At 62.5% G+C, this 16196-nt stretch overlaps 1 protein-coding gene across 1 annotated transcript in view; it reads left to right on the top strand.

The window, feature by feature from the left end:
- Positions 1 to 16196, top strand: part of SND1 (staphylococcal nuclease and tudor domain containing 1) — a 121786-nt gene that overhangs the window by 60786 nt on the left and 44804 nt on the right. The window contains exon 12 of the mRNA XM_074167786.1: positions 11030 to 11130. Within this exon, the coding sequence (XP_074023887.1) occupies positions 11030 to 11130 (101 nt within the window). The remainder of the gene's footprint in view (positions 1 to 11029; positions 11131 to 16196) is intronic.

Genomic DNA, 16196 nt, shown 5'->3' with positions numbered 1-16196 from the left:
AATCGTTGGGATGGAGGGAGATGGCACCAGATAACTCAGGGAGAAAATACTCCCCGGGTGCGGAAGCGATGCGATCCGGTGGGGGGGGGGCGGAGGGATGGCTCTCCCCGAGATGCCCAAGTGCACCCGTGTGTGCCCGAGGGGCAGCTGCCCTATAGATGTGGGGCTCAGCGGAGCACAGGGGTCCTTGCATCCCTGGCACCTCCGCACCCATCCCCTCTGTGTTCGGTGTCACCGGCCTCGGTGCCGGGGCCACGATTTTGGTGGGGACCCGGGGGGATGTGGTGCCTCTGATCTCGGTGCCAGGGACGTGATTTTGGTGGGGACTTGGGGGCATGTGGTCCCACCGAGGTGGGGCCATGATTTTGGTGGGGACCCAGGGGACATAGTGCCACCAACCTCGGTGCCGGGGACCATGATTTTGGTGGGGACCCAGGGGACGTGGTGCCACCAGCCTTAGTGCCAGGGCTGTGATTTTGGTGGGGACTTGGGGGCATGTGGTCCCACCGAGGTGGGGCCATGATTTTGGTGGGGACCTGAGGGGACGTGGTGCCACCAACCTCGGTGCCGGGGACTGTGATTTTGGTGGGGACCCAGGGGACGTGGTGCCACCAGCCTTAGTGCCAGGGCTGTGATTTTGGTGGGGACCTGGGGGCATGTGGTCCCACCAAGGTGGGTCCGTGATTTTGGTGGGGACCTGAGGGGACGTGGTGCCACCAGCCTTGGTGCTGGGGACGTGATTTTGGTGGGGACCTGGGAGGACGTGGTGCCACCAACCTCGGTGCCAGGCTACGATTTTGGTGGGGACCCAGGGGGATGTGGTGCCTCTGATCTCGGTGCCAGGGACGTGATTTTGGTGGGGACCTGGAGGGACGTGGTCCCACCGAGGTGGGGCCGTGATTTTGATTGGGACCTGAGGGGACGTGGTGCCACCAACCTCGGTGCTGGGGACGTGATTTTGGTGGGGACCTGGGGGGATGTGGTGCCACCAACCTCGGTGCCAGGCTGTGATTTTGTTGGGGACCCAGGGGACGTGGTGCCACCAGCCTCAGTGCCAGGGCTGTGATTTTGGTGGGGACCTGAGGGGACGTGGTGCCACCAGCCTCGGTGCCGGGGACCGTGATTTTGGTGGGGACCTGGGGGGGACACGGTGCTCCCACGGCATGAGGACCAGCGGTTCCTGGCTTCCCTGGCGTCCCCCTGGCTTGGCGTTGGGGTGCCATCGTCCCCGGGCGGATGGGGAGGTCGGTAACGGGAGGCTGATGCCGAGGGACGGGGGGAGGAGGGCGGCTTCCCCGCTCCCCGTCCCCGCTGCCGGCTGATCTGCAGAGCTTCGGCTGAGGATTTGCTCGGGATGCAGCTCAGGGCCCCGAGGCTCCTGGGAGGCAGGGGGGGCTGCCAGCGAGCGGAGAACACCTCTGCGCCGCCAGAGCCAGCCCCACGTACCTGGAAAGCAGCAGCCCCGGGGGGGGGGGGTTCCGGGGAATCCACCCCTGCGTGGCCGGATGCACCCCCCGGGATGCTTTTTGGGGTTACCCGAAGCACCATTCCCACCACCGGCAGGATGGGAAAAAACAAGGAATGGGGTTTGATGGGGGAAAACGTCTTCCCCTGGAACATCGTCCCTCTCCCCGGAGGAGGGGAGGTTTTTTGCCGACTTTGGCAGGTTTTTGCAGCCTTTTTGCAGATTTTTACACCCATGGGCAATTATTTTCCCCGCCTGTTCCCAGCACGGCACCGTGGCAACCGGTCAGGACTTAACCGGTGGTGGTGGTGGTGGGGAGTTTCCTGGCAAATCCCACTTTCTGCATGGGGAGGGATGGGGACGGTGCCGGGGGGGGGGGGCTTTGCAGGGCTCCCTTTTCCAGCTCCTGAAACCGGGGGAGGATTATTTTGGCCGTTCCAAGCCTTTTGGAGAGCTGGCTGCTCCCCCAGCGCCCCGCTGGGGAGGGATCTCCTCCCGCCCGGCTTCTGCTGGGAATAAAGCAGCGTGTGCGGATGGGAGCGAGCAGCCGGGGGTGGGGGGGAGAAGTCAGCTCCGGGCGCTGCGGTGGCCCGAAACGCCTCCCTGACAGCAAGGGGGGAGGGAGGGATGAAGAGAGCAAACGTGGCTCGTTCCGGGTGCAATGACCAGAAATTCGGGGCCGTTTCCTCTCCCCGCCGTTATTTTTCCCTTCTTCCCACCGCTTCCCCCCCCATGGCTCTGCCGGGCTCTTCCATTGCCGGGCTGTAGCCCCGGGTTTTTCGCTGCTCTGGCAGAAAAATCAAAAAAATAAGGTCCCAGCAAGGTCAGTCCCAGCCCGGGGGCTGCTCGCCTGGCTGGGCTCGGCCGCCGGGGGCTCGGTAGCCCCCCGGGGAGGAGGAGGGAGCGCGGGGGCTCCGCTCTCGGCAGCGGTTTGGGGCTCTGCAGGCTCTGCTTGCTTCGCAGCCCCGGTGTCACGAGCAGAAATTCAGGGTGTCGCGTCCCCACCCCGTCCCTGGAGCAGCCCCCGGGCTCTTTACGCCCCTTCCCCGGGGTGGGGGGTGGGGGGCAGGATGGGGAGGAGGGTTAAGGAAGAGCTTGGTGAAGATGAAGGCAAATGCCACGGGCTCCTGCTCGCCATTGCCAGCGAAGCAGCCTTCCTGCAGCGGGATGGATGGTGACGCCGGCACCACGGCTCTCGGGAAGGAAAGTGCCCGTTCGCAGGGAAAATGTGACGCTGGAGCTTCCCCCGGGGGGGGTCCCGCCGCCCCCACAGAGCCTCCTGCGTCCCCTCGTCCCCCACCCCGGGATTGGCAGGTCCTCAGGGCATCGCAGCAGCTCCGAGAGGCCACCACGTGGCATCTCTTGGGTGTCCCACCACCAGCCTTGGTACTGCGGTGCCGGGGGGGGGTGCCAGGCTGGGGGGAGCAGGACACGAGTGTCCCAGGAGCACCGCCTCCCATGGAGGAGGGGGGGGCTGCAGCTTTGCTCGAGCCTCGGGTTCCCAGCGGGGGTCTGGGGGCAGGGGGACCATGCGGGGGTCGGTGCCAGGGATGCTTTCCCACCCCATGGGGATGAGATTCGCGCCACCTGAGGTGCAAACGGGTTTAGTTCGTGGGTGGCATCAGCCACGTCCCCTCTGCCCCCGGGGAGGGGAGAAGAGGAATAAAATAGCACAAAATGGGGGGGACTGTGGGACTGTCCCAGCTCCCTCGAGCAGCCTTAGGGTGCGGATGGGCACACGACCGTGGAGGAGCATCCCCCGGTGGGGTGCCATGGGTGCCCTCCCCAGGCTGGAGATCTGCAGGTCCCCTCCTGCCTGGAGCGGCTCTCTGTCCCCACGGAGATGGGGGGGGCTCATCCCTCTTGGGGGGGACAAGGAGAGATGGGGACGAGGACGGGTGCGGGGCCGCGTGGGCAGCAGCCGGGTTTTGGTGCCCGCAGGTTGGAGGGGGCTGGGGTGGGCTCGGTGGCATCCCTCCCTGCCCCGACCTGGCCTGGGGGAGGGGGGGGTTCAGAGGGGACCGTCCCCTGCTGCGGGGACACGGGGCGCAGCAGGGACGAGGGGGCGCAGGGTGGGCGCATATGGCAGGGGTGGGTGGCAGACCAGACTTGCTCTGCTATAATTACTGCCTGAAACGCCTGCGGATCTCCCAGCCCCTCTTCGTCACAAACTCGCAGGCGCTATTTTTACCTCCCCTGCGAGCTCGTGCCCCGTGCCAGGGCCGTGGAGGGGAGCTGGGCACCCCCCGCCAGCCTCGGAGGCCAGGAGGGTGCTCCCAAAGACCTGACTGCGAGCGCCCGTCTGGCCGGTGAGCCGGGGACCACGTGCTGGGGGCCACATCGTTGGGACCGTGATGCTGGGGACAATGTGCCAGGGACCACGTGCTGGGGATAGTGTGCTGGTGACCACGTGCTGGGGACCACATCGTTGGGACCATGATGCTGGGGACCACATATGAGGGACCATGTGCTGGGGGACACATCATTGGGACCATGATGCTGGGGACAGTGTGCCAGGGACTACGTGCTGGGGGCCACATCGTTGGGACCATGATGCTGGGGACCACATCGCTGGGGCTGTGATGCTGGGAACAATGTGCCAGGGACCATGTGCTGGGGACCACATATGAGGGACCATGTTCTGGGGGCCACATCATTGGGACCATGATGCTGGGGACAATGTGCCAGGTACCACGTGCTGGGGACAACATCATGGGGACCATGATGCTGGGGGCCACATCATTGGGACCATGATGCTGGGGACCACATATCAGGGACCGTGTGCTGGGGACCACATCGCTGTGACCATGATGCTGGGGACAATGTGCCAGGGACTATGTGCTGGGGACAACATCATGGGGACCATGATGCTGGGGACCACATTGTTGGGACCATGATGCTGGGGACAGTGTGCCAGTGACCATGTGCTGGGGACAACATCATGGGGACCATGATGCTGGGGACCACATTGTTGGGACCATGATGCTGGGGACAGTGTGCCAGTGACCATGTGCTGGGGACCCCATCATTGGGACCACGATGCTGGGGACAATGTTCCAGGGGCCAAATCCTGGGAGCCACAGGCTGGGGACCACATCGTTGGGCCCATGATATTGGGGACAATGTGCCAGTGACCACGTGCTGGGGACCACATCGTTGGGACCATGATGGTGGGGACCACACACTGAGCGCCCTATCCTGGGGACCACATGTTGGGGACAGTGCATCAGGGACCACGAGCTGAGGGGGCCACATCCCAGGGATGGTGACCACCCACTGGGGACTATGTTCCAGTCACCACCTGCCGGGGACGTGGCGCTCGGTGCCCTGGGCACCGTTCCTCCTCATCATCATCATCATCATTGGAATGACGATGAGGAGGAGGATCATTCCTCCATTGGAACAGGTTGCCCAGGGAAGTTGTGGATGCCCCATCCCTGGAGGGGTTCAAGGCCAGGCTGGATGGGGCTTGGAGCAACCTGCTCTAGTGGAGGTGTCCCTGCCCAGGGCAGGGGGGTTGGAACTCCATGATCTTTAAGGTCCCTTCCAACTCTGACCGTTCTGTGATTCTATGATCATCATCATCATCATCCTCCTCCTCCTCCTTCTCCTTCTGCCGTGGGTGCGAGCGCAGGTTTTTGGCAGCGATGTCCCCACCGTGTCCCCCCTCCACACCCTCGCACGAGAGCTGGTGGCAAGTCACAGGGCTCGTGGGGACGGGGACAGGACCACGACTTGCCCTCCCTGCCTCGCCCCCCCGCCTTTTCCCCTCGCCCCACGCCGGTGGGGCCGGACACCCGGGTGATGGGCGAGCACGGGGGGGTGGGGGGGTGGCAGCCCCGGCTGGGGGCAGGTCGGGGGGAGCCGGGGTGGGTGACATTGAGCGCGGTGGCTGCAGGAAGGCGTGTGAGGTCTCTGCCGTTGCCGTTCTTCTCGGGGGCTGGATCTCCTCCAGGGAGCAGTGATTTAATTCGCCCTGACTGCGGCTGACCTTGGAAACCCGCCGATAGACGACTGCCATCGATGCTGGCTGGCCCTGGGAGGCAGCGAGAGCCCGCTGCGGGGGTCCCCTGGGTGCGGGAGGGATTTGGGGTGGGGGGGTGGGGGGGAAGGGAGTGAAGCCAGGCACCCTTGGGGACATCTCACCCTGGGGATGGCCACCCCCTTGCCCTCCCAGCCCCTCAGCGATGCCGGCAGCCGCGGGGAGCTCGGCACGTCCCGGGAAGGGCTTTGCTTTTGATACCCCCTTGAAATGCCCACCGAGCTGTGGGTCTGAGGGGTGGCGGTGACAGTGACGGCCACGCGTGTGCGTGCCTGGTGTCACCGGACCCGGCTCATGGCCACCCGTGGGGCCATGGTGGCTCTGCGGAGGTCTTTCCAGCAGGTTTGGGTCCCAGCGGGTGGCAGAGGGGTGAAGCCGGGCTCAGCATGGGCACGGCACAGCTCCGTGGGGCACAACTCCGTGGGGCATAACTCCGTGGGGGCACAGCTCCATGGGGCACCTGGGGGAGCCCAGAGCTGGGCGCTGCCGCTCAGAGTGTCCCCTGCTGCTTCTGGGCTGGGGGAACGGGGGTGTCATGGCTAAAAGTGCCCGGGGGGGCAGGGGGGGAGGCCGGGTTGGGGTGAGCAGCTCCCCCAGATTGCGGCCACGGCTGTCGGGAGGTGGCCAAGCCAGGCCTGGGGGTGCAGGAGGTGCAGGAGGTACCTGAGCTGGGGCTGGTGGTGCAGGAGGTCCCCAAGATGGGGCTGGAGGTGCCCAAGACGGGGCTGAGGGTGCAGGAAGTCCCCAAGATGGGGCTGGAGGTGCTCAAACATGGGCTGGGGGTGCAGGAGGTGCCCAAGTTGGGGCTGAAGGTGCAGGACGTGCCTGAGCTGGGGCTGTGGGGGCAGGAGGTGCTAATGACAGGAAGGTTTTAATTCCTGGTTTGTAGCCGGCTCCCAGAGCCCCGTTTGGGTCCTTTGGTACCGAACTGGTGTCCCTCGGTGTCGACTGGGGCTCGGGTCAGGGTGTCGTGGGTGCTTTCATGGCACCTTTCATCTTGGGAGCACCCTGGGAGGTGGGTAAATCATAGAAACATGGCATGGTTTGGGTTGGAAGGGAGATTAAAGCCCCCCCAGTGCCACCCCCTGCCCTGGGCAGGGACACCTCCCACCAGAGCAGGTTGCTCCAAGCCCCCTCCAACCTGGCCTTGAACCCCTCCAGGGATGGGGCAGCCACAGCTTCTCTGGGCAACCTGGGCCAGGCTCTCACCACCCTCACACCAAAGAACTTCTTCCCCACATGTCACCTAAATCTCCCTTTTCAGCTTAAAACCCTTCCCCCTCCTCCTGTGGCTCCCCTCCCTCATCCAGAGCCCCTCCCCAGCTTTCCTGGAGCCCCCCACTTTAGGGACTGGAAGGGGCTCCAAGGTCTCCCCGGAGCCTTCTCTTCTCCAGGCTGTGGCCGGAGCTCAGCACCCCATGGGGATGGGGGTGTCGGAGCCTGACCCTGACTCTTGGCACCCCCGGGTGCCCGTGTCTCCGCTGGCGGCTCCTCGGAGGTGCCAGGAGTGAGATGCAAGAGCCCTCTCCGCCCTCCAGCCCCTGGGTGCCCGGGCTTGTGGCCAGTGCCGTGTCACACCGCCGTGCCACACCGTGGCCATGGATCTCCTTGGGTGGCTCTGTGGGGCCAGCTCCCGCCAGCCCTCCCCTGGGGACGCCAGCCCTTGGAGGGGGGGGGACACACCTTGCCTTTGCTGTCACTGCTGGGGAAGGTGGGGACGGGGCTGTCACATCCCGGCCTCCTGCTGTCCCCTCTGGGCCCGAGGGGGTGGCGGTGGGGACAGTTTGGGGCCCTTTCGTGCCGAATCCATAGGATGCTCCGGATGCTCCAAAGCCGCTTGTTCCCGCCCCGAGGGAGGAGGGAGTTTTGCTTTTGCGACTTGTCAGATGCGGCATCGCGTAGTGTGGGAGGTTGGAGGGGGGGGGACACACACACGACAGACGGGGACATGCCAGCTTTGTCACTGCAGCTGCATCTGTCCCGGGGGACATCGCCACGCCACGTGGTGCCACGCAGCGCGGCACTTTGCAGGGGGACACGGCGCTGTGTGACGATGCTCCCCGACGCCGAGCAGCACCACGCGTCCCTTCCCCACCGCCGGGGGGCTCGTCCCCTGCCTGTGACATCCCCTGCCCGTGATGTCCCCTGCCCGTGATGTCCCCTGCCCATGACATCTCCTCCCCGTGGAGTCCCCTGCCCGTGATGTCCCCTGCCTGTGACATCCCCTGCCCGTGACATCCCCTGCCCGTGACATCCCCTCCCCATGGAGTCCCCTGCCCGTGATGTCCCCTGCCCGTGACATCCCCTCCCCATGGAGTCCCCTGCCCATGATGTCCCCTGCCCATGATGTCCCCTGCCCATGGAGTCCCCTGCCCATGGAGTCCCCTGCCCGTGATGTCCCCTGCCCGTGACATCCCCTGCCCATGACATCCCCTGCCCGTGACGTCCCCTGCCCGTGGAGTCCCCTCCCCGTGGAGTCCCCTGTCCGTGACATCCCCTGCCCGTGACATCCCCTCCCCATGGAGTCCCCTGCCCGTGACATCCCCTCCCCATGGAGTCCCCTGCCCGTGATGTCCCCTGCCCATGATGTCCCCTGCCCATGGAGTCCCCTGTCCGTGATGTCCCCTGCCCGTGATGTCCCCTGCCCATGATGTCCCCTGCCCATGACATCCCCTGCCCGTGACGTCCCCTGCCTGTGACATCCCCTCCCCGTGGAGTCCCCTGTCCGTGATGTCCCCTGCCTGTGACATCCCCTGCCCGTGATGTCTCCTGCCTGTGATGCCTCCTGCCCGTGACATCCCTTTCCCGTGACAATGGCGGGGGTGTGACCCCCAGCTGTGGGGTCACCCAGCCCACGCCATCCTCCCGCCAGCTTTTTTCCCCGGACCCTTCGCCGAATTCCAGGCCGAGGTGTTTCCCACCCGGAGCCGTCCCTGAGCCGGGTGACGTTCCAACAGGCCCCCTAGTAGCTTGAATTTTCCTGACCTGCCTCTCGGAGTCACCGTCGTCTTTTTTTTTTTTTCCCTCCCCAGCAGCTGTTATGCCAATACCTTTCCCGGGAGGAATTGCTTTCCCCTCGCCCCTTAATTGGCTCTTTCCCTCCAGGGCCCCCCCTCTTTTGCTGCCGCACAACCTTGATTAGCTCGGCTGTGCGCGGGAGCCGGCTGACGGCGGGGGTTTGTCAGGCAATCCTACCTTTTTTGCATTTTTATGCTGGTTTAAAAAAAAAAAAAAAAAAAAAGCCATTTTTAAGCTGGTTTAAAAGTCGGGAAGAGCCAAGGGTTTGAGGGGTTTGGTTTTTTTTCGGATGCTCCGTCGTGCCGTGGCTCCCCGTGGCTCAAGGTGACGGCGGTGGCACACCTGGAAAAAAGGTTGTAGGGTTCAAATCCAGCCCCACATCTGGGCTGGGGTGATGGGGGGCAGCACCGGGACTTCCCCGTGTCCCCCCCCTCCTTGTGATCCCCCCCCCATATCCCCCAGCCTCAGCCTCCTCCGGCTGAAAAGCCGGTGAAAGAGTGAGGAAGGGGCTTTTCCGGGGAAGCAGAGCGGTGGGATTGGGTTGAATTGGTGAAGAAATGGGGCTGTGCAGATGCGGGGGGCACCTCGGGTGTTGGTCGGGGTTTTAATGGTTTAACCCCAGCCAGAAACTGGGACCGGGCAGCCGCTCGCTCATACCCCCCCACCTGCCCCCTCCCAGATGAGTAGAGTAGGGAGGAAAGTGGGAAAAAGAGGGGAAAAAACCCTCCCGGATTGAGATAATTTAATAGAACAGTAATGGAAGAAATAATAATAATAATAATTATCATTATAATAATGATGATGATAATAATAGTAAGAATAAGAATAGGAATAGGGATAGGAATAGGAATAGGGATAGGGATAGGAATAGGAATAAGAATAATAGTAAAAGAATATACAAAAATAATACTGTATATTAATATTGCGTTAATATTTTCTATTAATATGTATATATTATTATATATTATAAAGCCACTCTCACCCCCCCATGACTGATTGCCCAGCCCATCCTGAGCAGTGATTGCGGATCCCTCTCCCCCCCATCCCAGCCCACCCCCATTTCTCCACCGAGGATGTGTCTACGGCACGGAATATTCCCGTGGCCACCTTGTCCTGTCCGTGCTCCCTCTGGGCTTCTGTGGGAAGCCGGAAAAAGTCCTTGCCTCCTGTAACTAAGACAATGTGTGTGGTCAGCGTTGTTCTCCTCCTAAATTCACAGCGTAGCAGCCACTGGAGAGAAAATTAATTTAATCCCGAAACCAGGACGGTGTTTGAGCACTCGGGCTTCCATTCTGGTTTCTTTTCTGGTGGGTTTGGGTGGCATCGCAGGACATGGCTTTTCCACCCCTCCTGTGACCTTTGGTGGCCTGGTCACCGAGATCTGCTCATGGGGACCAGAGAGCTGTTGGGGGGCAGATATGGCAGCAGGGCTACCTGGCCGGGTCCGCTGGTCCAGCTGGACCACGAGGGCCTGGTGCAGGATGGAAATAAGGCTGATTGCTTGTAGTGGGCTCTAGGGAGTGATCCCTGGGAGCTACTGGGAGGGGTTGGCCAAGAAATACTTGGGGGTGATGCCCAAGGGCTCCTTGGGGCTGATGGCCAAGAACTGCTGGGGAGGAACGACGGCCAAGAGGTGTAGGGAGGGCGATGGCCAAGAGGTGCTGGGGGATGATGGCCAAGAGGTGCTGGGGGTGTGATGGCCAAGAGGTGCTGGGGGTTGATGGCCAAGAGGTGCTGAGGGATGATGGCCAAGAGGTGCTGGGGGTGTGATGGCCAAGAGGTGCTGGGGGATGATGGCCAAGAGGTGCTGGGGGTGTGATGGCCAAGAGGTGCTGGGGGTTGATGGCCAAGAGGTGCTGAGGGATGATGGCCAAGAGGTGCTGGGGGTGTGATGGCCAAGAGGTGCTGGGGGATGATGGCCAAGAGGTGCTGGGGGATGATGGCCAAGAAGTGTTGGGGGTTGATGGCCAAGAGGTGCTGGGGGTCGATGGCCAAGAGGTGCTGAGGGATGATGGCCAAGAGGTGCTGGGGGGATGATGGCCAAGAGGTGCTGAGGGATGATGGCCAAGAAGTGTTGGGGGATGATGGCCAAGAGGTGCTGGGGGTCGATGGCCAAGAGGTGCTGAGGGATGATGGCCAAGAGGTGCTGGGGGGATGATGGCCAAGAGGTGCTGAGGGATGATGGCCAAGAAGTGTTGGGGGATGATGGCCAAGAGGTGCTGGGGGGTTGATGGCCAAGAAGTGTTGGGGGTTCCATCTCTGCTCCATCTCTGCACCCACCACCTTTTGCCGAGCCCCAGTGCAGCAGGAGATGCAATTATCCCACAGAAGTTGCCCCACCCCAAGGTGGACCCCCACCTGATGTTGACACATGCCCGTCTGTGGAAGGATGGGTGCCAAATCCGGCTGGCACGGGGAGGTGTCGGGGGGGGGGGGGTTGGGGCTGGAGAAGGATTGGGGTGTGCGGGGACTGACCCCCCTCCATGCCCCTCTGTCTTGTCCAGGTGAACGTGACAGTGGACTACATCCGACCGGCCAGCAGTGCCACCGAGACCGTGCCCGCCTTCTCCGAGCGGACCTGTGCCACCGTCTCCATCGGAGGAATGTAAGTGGGGAACCGCCGTGGGGACACGGGGGGATGGAGGGTGGCTCGTCCTCGCCGTGGGTCCTGCTGTCCCACTCTGCCCGGGGTCCCCTGCACCCCCTGTGCGTACCACCCCCCAACTCCAGCAGTTTGGGGGTCCCCCATGAGCCGGCCGACCTGGGGAGCAGTGTGGCCGGTGGGTGGCTTTGGAGGAGCCATCTCTCCCTGCTGTCTGTCCCCGCGATGTCTGTCCTTCTCCCGGGGTGACCTGGATTGGGGTGACCACCACACCTGGCTGGGGTGTTGGTGATGCTGGGACGGTGTCAGGGGTCTGGATTTCGTGGCTGGGGTTACTGGTGACACTGGGATGGTGTCAGGGATCAGGATTTCGTGGCTGGGGTTACTGGTGATGCTGGGATGGTGTCAGGGATCAGGATTTCGTGGCTGGGGTTACTGGTGATGCTGGGACGGTGTCAGGGATCAGGATTTCGTGGCTGGGGTTACTGGTGACGCTGGGATGGTGTCAGGGATCGGGATTTCTCCCCCCATGGCACGGGGTATTTATCCCTGGCACAGCAGGGTGGGCTCTGCCGGAGCAGCCCCCCCTTTCACCAGCCCTGTCCCCACTTTCCGAGCTTGGGGCAGATTCCCGGAGCTTTCCCCCAGGACACTGGGATGCCGGGCTCCTCCGGCATGGCCCTACGGAGAGCGAGGCGTGCGTCGGGATGGCAGCGGCTCCGGGAGCTGCGGAGGGATGATTTGTCATAGGCCCGTTTGCTTGCTTTTTTTCTTTTTTTTTTTTTTTTTTTCTTTTTTTTTTTTTTTTTCTGCCTTGTAGCAGCTATTTTGGAAAGCAACCAAAGTGCTGCAGCGCTGCGCTTTTCTCCCCCTCAAACCCAAGCTCTGGGAAAGCTGCGGAGCGTGGCGCTGGCACGGGGAGGGAGAGGTGGCTCCGGGAAGCTCCCTCTCACCCCGCTCCCCTCTAATTCCCGCCGCTCCCGGAGCGCCCTTCGGGGATGCTTGTCTCACCAGTGGGTTTAATTTCCACGCCGGGGGCAGAGGAGATCCAGCCCTGCTCCCTGCTCGCTGCCGGGATGCCGCTCCCGGGATGAAACCGTGGCTCCGGGAGCCTGAAGGGCTTTCCTGGATGGAGATGCCGGGTCGGGGAAGGGGGGGGCCAGCAGAGCAGCCCTGGGCTTTAAACCCACTGGGTTTATTCAGTGGGGCTTTATCCACCTTCCCGGGGAGATAATTCTCCGGCCGAGTGTCTCGCCGGGTTTTTGGGGGCTGTGGTGTTTTTGGGGCTGTTTGTAGGAAGACGAGCGTGGCGATGTGCAAGGAGGGGAGCCGGCGGTGGGTGCGAAACCCACCTCAGCCTCCCCAGCCGCAAATTGCTCTCTCCAGTAAGCTCCCGAGCCGCATCCCTCGCGCGGGAGGGAACCCGATGGGGAATTTGCAGGGCCACTGCTCCCCTTGACTTCGTCGCCCGTAATCGGGCATCGGCCGAAGAACGAGCGTGGGGAGTGAGCTCCGGAGCGGCTCTGGGGCGTGCGAGCCTGTGGGGCAGGGAGCGGGGCAGCCCCCTTGCTCCCTGCCACCCCCGGGGGAAAGCGTGGGTGTAACAGAGCGGGGTCTGTGCCGTCCGGCCCCGGGGAAGAAAGCCCGGCTTGTCCGCCTGGCATCTGGGCTGGGCTGAGGCTGCTTGGCAGGCTGAGCACGCCGGCGGCTCGCCGGGGCGGGCAGGGTGCTAATGTCCCCCGTTCCTGCCCGTTGGTGGCTCTTGGTGGGGGCAGACGGGGGGTCCTGCCAGCCCCCCCGCCCGCACTGGCAGCAGGGTGGGCGGGGGGGAGCCCAGCCAGCCGTTGGATGCACCCCAGGGGTCCCACCTCTCCCTCCCCGAGTGTGGCAGGAGGATAGTGCCCACCCTCGGGGGTGGGCAGAGGAGAACGGTCCCCCACCCTCAGCATCCCCTCTCCTTGGGGTGCAGTGTGGGTTTTTGGGGGGCGGCAGAGCGGCTTCTCCTGCCTGGCCTGCAGGCAGCCCCCGCCTCCAGCTCAAAGCACCATGAACTTGAGGAGCTGGAGCAAAACCCAGCTTCTCCTGCCTGTATCCCTGCCTGCATCCCTGCCTGCATCCCTGCCTGTATCCCTGCCTGCATCCCTGCCTGCATCCCTGCCTGTATCCCTGCCCGCATCCCTGCCCGTATCTCTGCCCGTATCCCTGCCTGCATCCCTGCCCATATCCCTGCCCACATCCCTGCCTGTGTCCCTGCCTGTATCCCTGCCCGCATCCCTGCCCGCATCCCTGCCTGTATCCCTGCCCGCATCCCTGCCCGTATCCCTGCCCATATCCCTGACTGCATCCCTGCCTGTATCACTGCCTGTATCACTGCCTGCATCCCTGCCTGCATCCCTGCCCGTATCCCTGCCCGTATCCCTGCCTGTATCCCTGCCCGTATCCCTGCCTGTATCACTGCCTGCATCCCTGCCCGTATCCCTGCCCGTATCCCTGCCCGTATCCCTGCCTGTATCCCTGCCTGCATCCCTGCCTGTATCCCTGCCCGCATCCCTGCCCGTATCCCTGCCCATATCCCTGACTGCATCCCTGCCTGTATCACTGCCTGTATCACTGCCTGCATCCCTGCCCGTATCCCTGCCCGTATCCCTGCCTGTATCCCTGCCTGCAGTGAAGACTCGGTGTCTCCCGCTGAGGGGCTCCGAGCTGGGTCCCTCGCGCTTCTCCCTTCCAGCTCCCCGGGGTTTTTCAGCTTGATCCCTGGCTGGGAAATCCTGGTCCCGCTGCCGGGGGGTGTGGGCTCTGCCCGATGCCCACGTGCCGCAGCCCCCCCAGTCCGGCTCTGCCGGCGCCCTGTGCCTTGTCAGCACCTCCCGTCGCCGCCGGCGCGTGTTTTCCTGCTGAGCACAGGTAAGGGCAGAGGGTTGTGCTCGGCTGTCACCGCAAAGCCGTGCTGACGCGGAAAACAGGGCGAAGGAGCCGCGGATGGCGGAGGAGGCAGCTGCCGGGACATCGGGGACCCCGCGGGCACCTCCCGTGCCCGTCTGGGCTCACAGGGACAGCTCATCCGCCGCGGGCACTGTTGGGAGGGTGTCCACGCATCCCAGGCACGATTGATGCTGAGGCACCCGCAAAGTGGTGGCAGAGGGGCCTGGGGATGATGGCACAGGTCTGATGTGACCCACAGAGTGGGTGCAGGTCAGGGATCTGGGTTCACACCAGGATTTGGTCTTTGGGAAGCCTGTGGCATCCTGCAGCATCCCGTGGCATCCTGCAGCATTCTGCAGCATCCCATATAGCATCCTGCTGCATCCCACAGCATCCCATAGCATCCTGAGACATCCCACAGCATCCCATATAGCATCCTGCGGCATCCCACAGCATCCCACAGCATCCCATAGCATCCCGCTGCATCCCACAGCATCCCGCTGCATCCCACAGCATCCTGTAGCATCCCATATAGCAGCCTGCAGCATCCCACAGCATCCCATATAGCATCCTGCGGCATCCCACAGCATCCCACAGCATCCCACAGCATCCCATAGCATCCCGCTGCATCCCACAGCATCCCGTAGCATCCCATATAGCATCCTGCAGCATCCCACAGCATCCCATATAGCAGCCTGCAGCATCCTGTATAGCATCCTGCAGCATCCCACAGCATCCCATAGCAGCCTGCAGCATCCCATATTGCATCCCACAGCATCCCATATAGCAGCCTGCAGCATCCCACAGCATCTCGTAGCAGCCTGCAGCATCCCACAGCATCCCATAGCAACCCATAGCATCCTGCTGCATCCCATATATTATCCTGCAGCATCCCATAGCAGCCTGCAGCATGCTGCAGCATCCTGTGGTATCCTGCTGCATCCCATAGCATCTCATAGCAGCCTGCAGCATTCCATTTATTATCCTGCTGCATCCCGTAGCAGCCTACAGCATCCCATGGCATCCTGCTGCATCCCATAGCATCCTACAGCATCCCACAGCATCCTGCAGCATCAGATCACATCCCATATAGCATCCTGCAGCATTCCGTAGCATCCTGCAGCATCCCACAATATTCCACGGCATCCCACAGCCTTCCATGATATCCCACAGCATCCCATGGCATCCCATAAAAATCTCACTGTATCCTGCAGCATCCCATGGCATCCAGCAGCATCCCACAGTATCCCACAGCATCCCATCACATCCCACAGCATCCCTGAGCATCTGGCACCATCCCATAACATTCCACAGCATCCTACAGCATCTAAGAGTATCCCATGACATCCAGCAGCATCCCACAGTATTCTGTGGCATCCCATCACGTCCCACAGCATCCCACAGTATCCCACAACATCCTACAGCGTCCCATCCCAAACCATCCCACAGCATTCTGCAGCATCCCACAGCATCCCATCCCACAGCATCCTATCACATCCCACAGAATCCTACAGCATCCCATCTCATCCCACACCATCCCATCCCAAACCATCCCACAGCATCCCATCCTACAGTGTCCTGCAGCATCCCACAGCATTCCACAGCATCCTATAGCATCCCATCCTGTCCTGTCCCATCCCACAGCATCCTGGAGCATCCCACAGCATCCCACGGCATCCTACAGTGTCCCATCCCATCCCAAACCATCCTGCAGCATCCCACAGCATTCCACAGCATCCTATAGCATCCCATCCCACAGCGTCCCATCCCACAGCATCCTGTCACATCCCACAGAATCCTACAGCATCCCACACCATCCCATCCCATCCCAAACCATCCCACAGCATCCTGCAGTATCCCATCCCATCCCAAACCATCCTGCAGCATTCCACAGCATCCTATAGCATCCCATCCCAAACCATCCCACAGCATCCCATCCTATCCCATCCCATCCCAAACCATCCCACAGCATCCTGCAGCATCCCATCGCATCCCATCCCATCCCAAACCATCCCATCCCAAACCATCCTGCAGCATCCCATCGCATCCCATCGCATCCCATCCCATCCCATCCCAAACCATCCCACGGCATCCCATCCTATCCCATCCCATCCCAAACCATCCCACAGCATCCCATCCCATCC

The sequence above is a fragment of the Numenius arquata genome, chromosome 2 (assembly GCF_964106895.1).
Source record: "Numenius arquata chromosome 2, bNumArq3.hap1.1, whole genome shotgun sequence".
Taxonomy (NCBI): domain Eukaryota; kingdom Metazoa; phylum Chordata; class Aves; order Charadriiformes; family Scolopacidae; genus Numenius; species Numenius arquata.
The sequence above is the reverse complement of the archived record's forward strand: the minus strand, read 5'-3'. Positions and strand labels throughout refer to the sequence as shown.